At 38.1% G+C, this 14,279-nt stretch overlaps 1 protein-coding gene across 3 annotated transcripts in view; it reads right to left on the bottom strand.

The window, feature by feature from the left end:
- Positions 1 to 7,893, bottom strand: part of RNF141 (ring finger protein 141) — a 44,424-nt gene extending 36,531 nt beyond the window's left edge. The window contains exons 1-2 of one of the 3 annotated variants that reach the window (XM_066365909.1): positions 7,783 to 7,893; positions 54 to 247 (exon numbers count right to left, since the gene is read on the bottom strand). In XM_066365909.1, the coding sequence (XP_066222006.1) occupies positions 54 to 196 (143 nt within the window). In that variant the 5' untranslated portion in view covers positions 197 to 247; positions 7,783 to 7,893. Of the gene's footprint in view, positions 1 to 53; positions 248 to 7,290; positions 7,578 to 7,616; positions 7,754 to 7,782 lie in introns of those variants that run through there. The other 2 variants (XM_066365925.1, XM_066365919.1) reach the window with 2 other exon arrangements.
- Positions 7,894 to 14,279: the final 6,386 nt, after the last annotated feature.

Genomic DNA, 14,279 nt, shown 5'->3' with positions numbered 1-14,279 from the left:
ATGACATATGGGGCATAAGTAAGGGGGAAAATAAAATAAAAAACAAGCCTTACACTTCATTAAGTTCAGCTACTCTCCCAAGAAATTCTTCATAAGTTAAGGAACCACTTTCTCGAACCAATGTGACATGTTTTGCTACTTTTTCTGGCAACTTGTTAAGAACCAACTGCGTCTGATCCGAAATTTGCTGTCCCATGACGAAATGATGTCTTTTGAAATCCAGAAAGAGTGTTGTTTCATATAGTTTCTGTCAAATATATAAAAGTTACTTTTACATATAAAAACAGCAATATTGTCACCCCTTCAAGAAAATAAAGAATAACTAGGAATACATACATTTAAGTGAGAGTCCAGATTTACACGGCTTAAGGTATAATTTATTTAAACTATATTTTAAAAGTAAAGATTTCTATTTCTATTTTTTAAGATCACTTAGTGAAATAAGAAAACAGAATCACTTATATTATTGGGACAGTGATGAACCATTAATTCCAATAATGTTGCCAAAAACCATTAAATGGATGCATCCGTGATGGAGGCATTTAAGTGACTTATATTGAAAAGGAAGTGTGCTTACCTTACAAAATTTTCCTCAGAACATTTCCTGAATGCTTACCACGTACCTGTCAGACTCAAAACTAGTGCCCTAAAAGGTAGGCATTATTATACTCCTATTTTACAGATAAGGAAATACAACTCAGTGATTTACCTAAAGTTGTGTAAATCACTAAGTGGTGACATGAACTTTGAACTCATGCTTTTCTGATTCTAGTGCTTATATTCTCAACCACTATGACATACTATGACATATAATCATAATATATTAGCCAAAAACATTTGTTGTTGAATTACTTTATAAATATGCAACTTACTTTTAATTGTAAAATACATGTAAATTAAACAGATTTTTGGCCTGGAAAAACCTAACAAAGCTAAAATGTTACATAATTCAGCCAGCTTACATTTTCTGCTTGAAATAAAGAGACAGCTCTTTTGCTTTTTACTCCAATGTTTTTCACTTAGAATTTATGTAACTTGTTTTCTAAATATAAAGGTGATATTTTAGTTAAAAATATAGATTAATATTTTAATAACTTACCAATACAGATCATTAAGTTATTGAATTTACTTAAACTTAAGCACAAAACATTTATGTAATAACTACTTACTCTAAAGTCTTGAAAGATATAATTCTATGTATCATGGCTAGAGAAAGTTTGGATTTGTTTATTTTAGGTAGTTTTTTTATTTGTTAAATGATAATTTATCAGACTATCAAGCATTAAGAATATGATTAATATAGAAAACAAGATAAATATTTAGTATTTATTTATGCCGAGGTATTCTATAACTAAAAAAACCTCTATATAATACAAATACTACTAATAATAGTAAAAGCAAATATTTGTTAATCACTCACATCATGTATCATAATCTTCTAAGCACTTTATATGTATGCATGAATTCAGTCACTTAAATCTGCATAATATTTTATAGATGAGGAAACAAGATAGTTGGAACAGTTAAGGAAACAAGTAACAAAGTGAGATAGCTAACAGGAGGGTTTTTAAAAAATAAAGTTAGTAAAAAAAATATTTTGATTGAAAAAAAATCTGATTTCCTCCAAGAAATCCTATTTCACCAGACTATCATTTTATCTTACCCAAATTAACACTCATATCATATAAATCAGGTGAAATAGTTATAATTTCATAGGAAAAATTTTGCCAGAAAACATGCTTTATTATTTAATAAAAGAAATTAAGTTATAATTCTAAACATAAAATATATAACTTTAATATATAAAAACATTTACAATAAGAATTCTCAATAACCATAAATATGTAAATTTTGTTTTGGGTATTAAAATTTAGTGTACTGAGGCCCTGGCCGGTTGGCTCAGCGGTAGAGCGTCGGCCTAGCGTGCGGAGGACCCGGGTTCGATTCCCAGCCAGGGCACACAGGAGAAGCGCCCATTTGCTTCTCCACCCCTCCGCCTCACTTTCCTCTCTGTCTCTCTCTTCCCCTCCCGCAGCCAAGGCTCCATTGGAGCAAAGATGGCCCGGGCGCTGGGGATGGCTCTGTGGCCTCTGCCTCAGGCGCTAGAGTGGCTCTGGTTGCAACAAGGCGACGCCCAGGATGGGCAGAGCATCGCCCCCTGGTGGGCAGAGCATCGCCCCTGGTGGGCGTGCCGGGTGGATCCCGGTCGGGCGCATGCGGGAGTCTGTCTGACTGTCTCTTCCTGTTTCCAGCTTCAGAAAAATGAAAAAAAAAAAAAAAATTTAGTGTACTGTACTTGAGACTTAATTCTTTTAGTCACATTAGATATAAGAAAAGTACAAATGTACTAAAAAAGAAAAACTCAACAGTTACTGTTTTGAATCTACTTGGTGACGATAAATATTATATTATATAGCTAAATGACAAGAAGCTGTTGAGAAAGATCCATGCCAATAAAAAGGAAAAAAAAAATCTCTAAATGCAAAATTATAATTTCAAATATATCCAAGTGGATTCATAGCAACTGTATCCAAAGAGAAATAAAGATCTTAGCCTAGAGGAGGTCTCTAGTTTATTCAACATTAGAGATTTTTTTAATTTCAAAGGTTGATAAAACTAGTAAGGATAGTTTGCTAAACATTCTTACTTTCTAAGTAAGGCTATTTTCCAAAAATAAACAAAAAAAATCTCTAAAACTTAACAAAAATTTAAAAAGAATTTATAACCTGCAAAGTAGAAAGATATATTACAATAGGGCCCTGGCTGGTTGGGTCTGTGTTAGAGCATCAGCCCATTGTGTGGATGTCCTTGGTTTGATTCCCAGTCAGGGCACACAGGAGAAACACCCATCTGCTTATCCACCCCTCCCCCTTTCCCTTCTCTCTCTCTCCTCCTCCTGCAGCCATGGCTCAGCTGGAGCAAGTTGGACCCAGGTGCTGAGGATGGCTCCACTGCTTCACCTGAGGCACTAAAATAGCTCAGCTGACTAGCAACAGAGCAACAACCCCATAGAAGGCTTGCCAGGTGGATCCCGGGTGAATCCCAGTTGGTTGGGGTGCATGCGAGAGTCTGTCTCTCTGCCCCCCCCACTTCTCACTTAAGAAAAATTAAAAAAATAAAGATATATTACAAAAAAAGTCCTTCCCAAGAAGGCAGTACCTTCACACTGATATTATGCTACATACATACACATACATTGTTGCCCTTTTCTTGTTCTAAGCCAAACTTGTGAAAACATCAGCAGCAGCACATGGTTGTAGGCCAGTGTTTTGGAGCCACTGTGTTAAACAGCCTTTTAAAAAATTAAATTCAATAAGTATCATGTGCTTGGTGTTGTGCAATGTTATGGGGATACAATACTGAATGAAATAAACATGGTTCTTGCCACTATGGAGCATCTGATATAGCGGAGAAGAAACAAACAATCATGCCAATAAATATTATATATAATTCAAAATGAAAGTGCTAAGCCAAACAAGGACAGGGTACTATGAAACCTATAAAAGGGAAACTTGACCTGTTTTTGTGTCAGGGAAGAAGTCCTTGGGCAAACAATGTTTGATTTGAGATCAGTCAGCTAGCCAGAGAAAAGGGTTAGCGGCATGGTGAGGGGAGACACTGCAGGCAGAGGTCACAGAAAGTGCCTAACATAGGAAGGAGCATCGTGACTTTGAGGTAATAAAAAGGCCAGTTACTAAAGCAGAGAGGCAGACTCATAGGGAGGTTGTCACCAAGAGATGGGCTGTTTACCATTTTTATTGATGACCCAAAGACAAGACTGCATGCCTGCCCAATCTGTGGATGACTAAAATTAGAATGAAGAATGTCCATTGAATACCAGAATCAAGACTGAAATAGATATTTTCTAAAGTGAAATATATCAAATATAACTAAAAGTTCATGCTGAATGTTTTGAAAGCCAACTGCACAGAAACACATAGGGAAGATGTGCTAAGAGCAGTTAAAATATAAAAGGTCTGAGCGTTTCAGTCAAAATAAGCCAACAGTAAGTAGGGACAAGAAAGATGTTAAATAATTCTAAATTCTTGTCAGAAGCAGATGTCCAGAGCAAGAGCCTAAGTCCCATTGTGCTCTGTAGTGGTTAGACCACACTGAAGTTTGCAATCAGCTCTTAGCAGTCACACTGTTAAAGGGAATCTAATCATTTGAACATATTTGTGAGAGTATACAAGATATTATAGATCTAGAAAAAAGGAAACAAAGCAATTTATTCTAGCTAATCATAGTTTTGTAACAATGTGGAGTAACACGACAAGTTTATTCAAATATTTGGAGAGGTTCTATGTGGAAAAGGAAGTAAGATTTATTCTTTATAGTTACAGAGAAAAAAATGACCAATTAAGTGTAAATTAGGCAGATTTCAAGTCAATATAAGTAATTTCCTATCATCCAAAATTATCCAGAAGTATTATGGCTATCTTGTAATTAATGTATGTGAACTTGCTTTCACTGAAAGTGTGGAGGTGTTTAAATAAAGATTAGAAATTAAACTAATGAATGTTTTAGAGAAGATTTTTGCTTGGATGAGAAGTGGAATAGGTGACCTCTAATTTAATATTTTATTCCGAAAATGAAACTTAAATTCTCTCTAGCTTTCCTATATCAATCCAATCAAAATGCAATAAAAGATTTTAATCAACCAGACTGAAAACTTTAAATTACTTATATTATGTAGCAAAGAAAAAATCAAACTTTTGAAATATAGTCTTATATGCAATGATAATCAATGTGCCCATCACACAGATATTTAAGGAGAAGCCTTAATGACTTATTTATTGAATAAGAAAACGATCCTTTTGGTTTCTGCACTGTTTTGATCTGGTACCCTTACTTTGAATGACAAGCAAGATTAATAATTTGAGGCAACATATTAATGCTATCCTGTAATTGCATTTGGTACCTGGGAAACCTGATCACTAACAACTACGATGAAAAGGGAACCATCTATAGACTACTCAAGGGCCTGGAATAGTGCTTTTCAACCTGGTTCAGTAGAGAGTACCTGGAATTTATGGCTTATTTTGAATACTATAAAATAATGGTAAATATTAATATCTATCACTAATATAAAAATATGTCTCTGTGATCTATATGCAACATAAAATTACACCCAAGGGTGAATGTTCACAGAAACAATCTATTGAGGCCACCCTCCAGTCAGCCAACACAGGTTTTTCAGAATCCCTCTTTGGTGACCGCACATTCTACCACCACAGCACGTATCATCAGCTAGGTCACTTGGCTGTGCATGCCTATCTGTGAGGATAGCAGCTATGTTCTTTTCCAGCAGATTACATAAGCGTAGAATAAATGGTTACAAATGGATACAGTAAATATGGCTGACAATTTTTTTTATTATTCACTCAGTGTCCTTTTGACTCTTGTTAACCTGTTTAGTCATTTACAAATACTAACTTAGAGAGAAGCTAAAGTTTAAAAATAAAATACATGGAAGAAAAAAACTATAAAATTGTAAAAATTTATTATATAATAAATGTTTATGTAAATTTAGAAATACTCATCTGATATTAGAAAAACTTCCTTCTAAATCATGGAATGGTAGTATTACATAGGAATATAGTTTGCAAACCTCTGGCATAGAATTCAACAACAGACAAATCTCTGGTCAAGATTTCTCAAAGAACTAACTGTTCACATACTATTATGCCACCTATAATTTAGCTGTTTCTAGCAGGAAACATCTGAAGGATTTAAAAAATACAGAACAACTGTTACTTTCAAACATAAGAATATCAAGGATTCCAAAAATGCCACATTCTGTAGTGGGTGGTAACATACACTTGATCACTTCTTTTTTTTAACAAATGAATTATTGTCGTTCAAATATTCTTTATAAAGATAAAAACACATGGGCAACTGGCAAAAACAAACCAACCAACCCCCAAACCCAAACCTAAACCTCCCAAACCAATAAAAATAAAAAAAAAAAGCAAAAACAAAACCCTTCATGAAAACATAAACCATATCCATTCATAAAAGGATTAAAGTGAGGTTGAAAGCCTGAAAGTGCAACAAGATGATTAGTTCACAAACACTGCATAGTATTTAGAAAACCTCTCCAAACCTGCTCTCTTTGAAATTGTGTCAACTACTTACAAAAAAATATTTCTAATTGAAATAATCATTTTCATCATGAAGCCTGTGACTTAAAAAAAAAAATCAGTGATAAAAACTATGTACTAAAAACTAGGTCCTTAAGGATACACTTTTATTATTCATTGCTTACTCAAACTCTAGATCTGTAAACTGCAAGATAAGAAATTAACAGCAGTCATAACTGATAGTGAAACAAATTAGACTAGTCAGAATCACTATAGAGTCTGGAATGCCTGTTCTGGGCAGGAGAAAATTTTTACAGAAAGAAAAACTACAAAAAAATAGAGAGCACTTGGAGGTTAAGAATACCTATTTCTGACAGCACCAGTGTGTTTACTAAATACATTATATATTGGAAAATACACTAGCCAGACTTATAAGAATTCTCTCTGGACCTTCCTTGCTTTTTTAGGAGAAGGGTAAGGTGTGTTAAGTGTTTGGATGTGAACTAAAAAGGATCAGGCTACATACATCAGATATCAAGTTCACTTAAACGAAATGACAAAGAACATATTTTGGAAGTGTACAATCATATTCTCGAGGAAATTATTTAGAAATAGCAGCAGGCAGCGTAAAAAGAAAGAGGAAAAACCCATACTATTTTTTAATTATAAATTCAAAAAGCATAACTTCTTAGACAGATGACTTCAATATAGCGGCGACTAATTTAGAATCTTTGGTCCGGGATGCCCCAGATGAAATTCTGAATGGATAGAGCTCAATTTATAGCAAGAAGAATGCACAGAGGGGGGTGGAAAAGAATAACTTCATGCATAAACTCTCCGAATTAAAAACCACAGGCAATGTTATAAATATGCCAGAGGAAAGAACTGACTCATCTGACACCGTGAAACAGAGCAGGGTCAGAATATAGGCATACAACGCAATTAAAATAAAGGGGCTGGGGATGAATTTGAATAACAATTGTTAAGTCCACGTTCTGTAGCACGATATAAACAACAGAAGAAATCATTTCTAAAGCTAACACAGAAGGCTTCCCCTTCAGGTATCAAAACTACAATTATTAGCAAGGAGACAAGGGGCCTTTCGTCAGGAGCAGCATAAACTACTTTAGAAGCGGAGGGCCAGCTACGCTGAGTAGATAGACTTGGCCATTTCTAAATTATCGTCACTCGGCAGAGGGTTTCTAACCTGGGTGTCCGGTGCGGCAGGGGCGCACAACGTTTATTTTGTTTATTTATGGTAACAGCATCAGTGTGTTTACTAAACACACCGGTCACCCTTGTCGCCTCAGTGCATCCTCCAGCGCACTTGAACTTGGAGCTTTCCACCAACAGCTACGTCCGCTAGCCGTCAGACGCGCAGGCGGCAATATTCAAAAGCGGTTCCGGGCTCGAGAAGGAAAAACTCTCTCCAGTTCCCTAGATCCACCCCCAAAACGGGACAGCCGCCTCCCTACGCAGGGCCACTGGAAAGGCCCGGCTGCGGCCGGTGCGTTCCCCGCAGGGCCTACCTACCAAGCCAGCTCCGCGCCCTAAGCCGGCGCCTAGAGGGCGGCAGGGCGGGGTCTGCCTCCCGCTGGAGCCGGCTCGGCAGCCGGCCCGCGTCCTTTCTACTCCCTGCCCTAGGGTCGTGGAGCAGGGGAGAAGGGAAACGACGAAGGGACAGCGCTGCGAAGCTCACCCCTGGTCCAAGGCATCGCGCTTTCCGCGGCCCCGGTGCCGCCTTAGCCCGCCGCTCAGACCCACAGGAGGCGGTGGCTAGTTGGGCGACCGGGTCGCACCTCAGTGACGCAAAGCCCTGCCGGGCGCGTTGCCTGGAGACAGAGCTCTGCACTGGCTCACTGGTTTGGCTTCTCGGGAGCTGAGGGGAGGGTGGCGAGGAAGGCCAAAGAGAGGGACGTGCCTGAGTGGCCCGGTAGAGGCTTCACCTGACAAGCTCCTAGGTAGGGGGTTCTGGGGCCGCCGACCCGTGCGCCCTGGCCTACGCTGCCTCTCCTGGCTCCATCTCCGAGGGGCTGTTGTGAGGGACCCCTGGTGACAAAGGCCACTCTGTGAGGCCTGATTTGTGGTGGGATTCATCCAGTTTACACCAGTTTGGTAGAACCAATACCTATTTTTTTGTTGAGTTTGGCAAACAGGTTGTTAAAATGGCACTTGTAATCAGGGTTCTCTCTAAGGTGCGCGCCTGGGCACTACCCAATGTGGAAATCACAAATTACATTCCTTACACTTTTTTAATGTTCATCTGGGCAACAGTGTATTCTAAGCGTCCATAGTAATGTTCATTCCGTCCGTAGGTGAAAAAAATTGCAAGTGAGGATGCCAATCAAGAAGCAATATGAAAATAGCTTAAATAACAGTTTTATTGGGTTTTTTTTGTCAGGTATTGTTTAATATTTTTATTAATATTTTTAAACTCTTATAACAATCTACATAGTTTTGTGTACCCTTTATTGTTCTTGTTTAAGTATTAAATACATGAAATAAACTATTGGTATATTTTTTTATCCTTAAAATGATCATTAGGGCAGAGAACTGGTTGTTAAATTATTTGAATCCCACCACTGCCTTGTTTGGTCAAGGGTTGGATTTCAAGCCACCACTTACTAGGCCTCCCACCTCCTACTGGTCATACTTACACAAAGATTATCTCGTTCCTTGCCATGAAATGGGGTCCATTGTACTCACTGAGCTAGACTGAGAACCATAAAAGAGAACATTTGGACAACAGTAACCGTCACAAGGTCTGAAATGGTAAGCCTCAATAAATGGCAGTTATTGTGAACAGGTGTTGGCAATATTATGACTTTTCAGAACATCTATAGTCAAGAATTGCTGTCAAAAATGATACTAAACACCTTACAGGCATTGCACTTGTTTAAGTAGTTTGTTCAAAGTCACATAGCCAGTAAACAGCAGAGCAAGGTTTTAATGTAGGTATAGCTGACACTATAGCCTCTGTGCTTAGCAGAAATTAAGTTTAATGGGGTGACACTGGCCCATAGAAACACGTAAGTTTCAAGTATGCATCTCCATAGTGCGTGAACTATTCATTGCATTTCGTGCCCATCACTCAAAAGCAAAACACTTTCACCATTTATTTGGCCCCCTTTTATGCCCTTCACCTTCCTCTGGTAACCACTAAATTACTTCTTATGCTTGTTAACATTTCCTCACCTGTCCTTCCCAGTCATTTGTGGATTTACCCTGTGATTAACAAATCCTGCTCTCTACTAACATATTTCCCCATGTGTAAGATGCACGTTAAAAAAAAATTGGGGGTCTAAAAACTGGGTGCATCTTATACAGTAGTTGTAGAAGTGTGGCATTTCAAATGCCATAGATGGAATGGAGGACGAGGTAATATATGAATACAGTGATTTGTCATCAGAAACAGATGAGGACAAGCTAATGGATGGGAGTTGTGACAGTGATGAGGAGTTGTATGAATTTTATGATGAATAAAATTTGAGTTCAGTAACTTTATGCAATACATTTTTTCCAAATTTCGGGCCCCAAAATTAAGGTGTGTCTTATACATGGGAACATCTTATACATGGGGAAATACAGTAATAAATAGATCACATTTATTGACTGTGCACTTTGTGCCAAGCCCTGTTCTAAGGACGTTAAAGTATTAATTCACATAACCTTCACAGCAGTCTTATGAGGTATCTTTTTTGTTTTTATTCAGTGAGAGGAGGGGAGGCAGAGACGGACTCCCGCATGCACCCCAACTGGGATCGAGTGGCAAGCCCACTATGGGGCAATGTTCTGCCCATCTGGGGCATTGCCCTGTTGCTCAGCAATCAAGCTCTTCTTAGCACCTGAGGCAGAGGCCATGGAGCCATCCTCAGCACCCAGGGCCTACTTATTCCAACTGAGCCATGGCTGTAGGAGGGGAATAGAGAGAGAGAGAGAGAGAGAGAGAGAGAGAGAGAATCAAGAGGGGGATGGATGGAAAAGCAGATGGGCATTTCTCCTGTGTGCCCTGACCAGGAATTGAACCCAGGACATCCACATGCTGGGCTGACACTATACCACCGAGCCAGCTGGCCAGGACCATGAGTTATCTATTATTAATATCTTCATCTTACAGATGAAGAAACAGTCTTAGGAAAGTCAATTAAGTTTTTCAGAGTCAACCAACCAATCAGGAGTGGAGACAGCTTCAAATCCAAGCTAATTGAACCCTGAGCCTGTGCTTTTAACTCTTGTTCTAAGGTACTTCAGTAAGATGATGAGACTATATCAGGGCCAGGTCTTGTGTCTGTCTGTGTACTCCTTTTTTTATACCTCACTTAGAGAGTACTGAAGACTGTCTTCCTGACAGCCAACTCAGAACCTGGAATGTAATAGCTGTTCAATCTTTGAACACTTGATGAATATTTGAATGCTGAAAAAACAAAGATCCAGATTGCCCATAAGGTTATCAGGGAAGTGGATCTCATCTCAGTAAGGAAGAAAATATTCAAAGGAAAAGCACGTAATGGCAGCGGAGTTAATAGGAAAATGGGAATGAGATGGCTGAGGTAGAGAAGAAGCTAGCCTGAGGTGGGTGACAATGAAGTATGCCAAAGAAAATGGCCATAAAGTGTTGTGCTGAGATCAATGATCATAGAACCTAGTGATGAGGGTTGGGCATTAGGGTGTGGGAGGTGGCTGGACTGACATGGTCACAACAAGGGTAGTAAGTATACAGAACTGACTCTCCAAGATCTAGATACATCTTTGAGGTAATGGTGTGATAAAACCACCCATTTAAAAAGGGTTCCCAAAGACAGGTCCATTTTGTTGAACTTCAGTAATACTTGGCAGAGATGGCAGTGCCTGGAGAATTTTGTGTTCACTGGAGGAAAAGGCAGCAGTCTCTAGTGGCCAACTCATCAACTAGAGGAGTAGCATAGTTACTTGGTAGGTGCATCAACCGGAGGAGTAGCATGATTATTATTTCATTTGTACCTGGGATGCAGCAGCAGTGTATGGCAGTCAGTGGTTCCTTTTGAGTGTGGCAGTTCCCAGAGGATATAGAAGCAGTTCTTAGTAGAGGCAGGGGTACCTGGCAGCTTTGGCCTAACATTGAGCACCAGCACCTTTATGATGTAGATGTATTAAAGATAATATTTTAAGGTGCTTGGTCTGGCAACAAGATACAAGATGAACTGAATAAATACATGTCAGGATAAGTTGGTCAGCTAAGACGTTATTATACTAACCTATCTGTGAGGTGACGTAGAACTTAGACTGAGATAATAGTATGGAATGGACAAGAATGGGTTGAACCCAATACTAGAAATATAGCACAGTAACTAAACCTCAAGGTTCTGAAGGCAGACAGTGGATTTTAGTCTCTCCTCTGTAGCTTATGAAGAGTGTGCACTTTGGCAAGTCATTTCACCTCTCTAGAACTGTTCTCTGTAAAGTTGAGATATTCATGTCTGTCTTTAACCCCTGCCTTTTAGGACTGGGATGAGGCTTACATGATATTACATAATATAATAAATATAGGATACTTACAGTGCTTAGCATACACTAAGAAATAAAACAAAATCAAATTAAGCAAGGAGAAATTTTAAAGAAAGTTCAGGACACCATGACAGAATGCTTGAGGAGACAGACAGAAATCTCTTCATATGATTTAGCCCAGGGGTTTGGAAACTTTCTGGCTGAGAGAGCCAGGAACGCCACATATTTTAAAATGTAATTCCATGAGAGCCATACAACAATCCGTGTACTTTACACATTATCCAATAAAAATTTGGTGTTGTCCCAAAGGACAGCGGTGATTGGCTCCAGCCACCCGCAACCATGAACATGAGCGGTAGGAAATGAATGGATTGTAATACATGAGAATGTTTTATATTTTTAACATTATTATTATTTTTTATTAAAGATTTGTCAGCGAGCCAGATGCAGCCATCAAAAGAGCCACATCTAGCTCGCGAGCCATAGGTTCCCAACCCCTGATTTAGCCTGAGAGATCAGAAAGAATACTGAATCCACTTCGATATGGAAATTGTTGAATTCAGGTGCCATTACTATGGTACATTCATTCCTATGGTAGATAATCTATGTAGATATGGAAGTACAGGATTGAACACCAATGAAAGATAACAATTCACTATGTTGATTTGGAAATCATCTGAATACAAGTGATAATTGAATCTATGAGTGCATGAGCACTTCAAATGTGTAAAAATAAAAGCAGAAGACAAAGGGCAGAACTTGAGAAGAAGCAGCCAGAAAGTTGAATCCTGGAAGATGATGAAGCTTTGATCTTAATTGTAAGTAACCTGCTGTTCCTCTATATTCTATACTGATATAACTAAACACAATAATGGATTGTGAGGAAAAACTCTAGCCTAGAGGCTGGGAAATGTTGATCCTGAGCCAGTTTAGTTAACTTGCTCTGTAGTCCTTAGGTGAATCACTTCCTATCTTTGGATCTCAGCATGCTCATCTATAAAAGAAGAATGTTGGACTAGATGATTTATTAGACAGTTCTTTTCACTTTATGACTTTATGAATTACAACAGGAAGTTAAAAATGTTTACAATCTATAACCACCAAAAGCCTTTTCATATATTCCCACAGTCCTGTCACAGATGTTTAGTGACCTTACAAAAAGCAGGAGACACTGGACATAGTTTCCTAGAAAAATATTTCAGAAGTCTCAAATTTTCCTGGTTTTCACTAAAGGACTGTGTTTACTACAATTTTTATTGAAGCCTCTGTGTTTTTACTGGAAAATGCCTATATAAACTATGAAGTTCTGAAAACACCTTTGTAAAGCCAGCAGCCATGGCCAACATCACAGCCACCTGTCCTGTTCAGGTTCTCATTTGATTTGGACAGATGATAATGAAACAACGGAGCCAAGAACTGGTGGGCCATTAGCTTTAATCCTAGCTTACACCCAGCGGGCAAGAAATATACACAGTGGGAAAACACTTCCCTTTCCATTCAGGGCTCCCAAAGCCACTGACTTATCCCAGTATTCCTAGAATCAAAGGTTTCTATCTCACCAGCCTTATTCACCTCTGTTCCCCATCTCCTTCTCTCTGCACAAACTCTGCACAAACTGGCTTCTCCTTCAGCACTCTGCCATCTTGGCTGCCTCTCCTCTGCAATGCTAATTTTAGGAACTGAGAGAGAGAATCCCTGGTCTCCCTTATTTTATAGTGTAGAAATTAAAGCCTTTAAGCCAGTATACAAATAAGGAAAGTATACGAAGTCACTTATCTGAAGCATAATGGGATTCCTCATAAGAGTGCACCACCCCACATCATGCAACAGTCAAGAGTGTGGGGAAAAGCTTAGTGTTGAGAAGATCTTAGTATTAAAAAGGGTGGGAAAAGCCTAGTCTTAAAACTAAGTCTTAGGCTATAAGGAAGGACCTTGCCTGCTTACAGCCTGACCCCCACACCCAATGCAAACTATAAGCGAGCAAACATATACATCATATTTACAAACTTATTTGACCTATAACCTTACAAATGGCAAGATCTGTTACAAAAGGATCCTTCTTATAAAATAATTAACTTAGAGTTTTCTTCTTCTATAACTCTGATTATTTCTACTCACGGTATCCTACAAACATTTTACACTTTGTAAGAGAAAAATAAAGGTTTCCCTATCCTGCTACAAATAACTTCATAATAGGAATACCAGAGAGAAATTTTAATTTTTTCTACTGTGGTTTTTAAGATAATCTTGATTACCTTTTTATTGTTTTACATTTTAATTAATTCATTAATATTGTGCAAAGTTAAGAAAAAATCTGTAGAGATGAGAAGGAACTATCTAATGATATCAATATTTATATTAATTTAATGCTAATTTAAATTAAATAGTCTTAGTCTTCCCTATAGTCTCTTCCTTACTACACTCTCCAGACAAGGTATAAAAAGGAGTAATGGCTCTATTTTATAAAATTAAAGGCAATCTGTAAAGTGATTTTCCTGACTCCAATGCTCATATTAGGCTAAAATAGAAAGTTTCTTAAAATTTAAATAGATATGTCTTTCAACTTTATTGAGGTATATATAAATGGCCTTCAATAAACTGCACATGATAAAAGTGTATAATATGAGAAGTTTTGACATATGTATATACCTGTGAAACCATCACTATAATCAAGAAAATGAATATATCCATCACACCAAATTTTCCTCCTGC

Source organism: Saccopteryx leptura, chromosome 1 (assembly GCF_036850995.1).
Source record: "Saccopteryx leptura isolate mSacLep1 chromosome 1, mSacLep1_pri_phased_curated, whole genome shotgun sequence".
Lineage (NCBI taxonomy): Eukaryota > Metazoa > Chordata > Mammalia > Chiroptera > Emballonuridae > Saccopteryx > Saccopteryx leptura.
The sequence above is the reverse complement of the archived record's forward strand: the minus strand, read 5'-3'. Positions and strand labels throughout refer to the sequence as shown.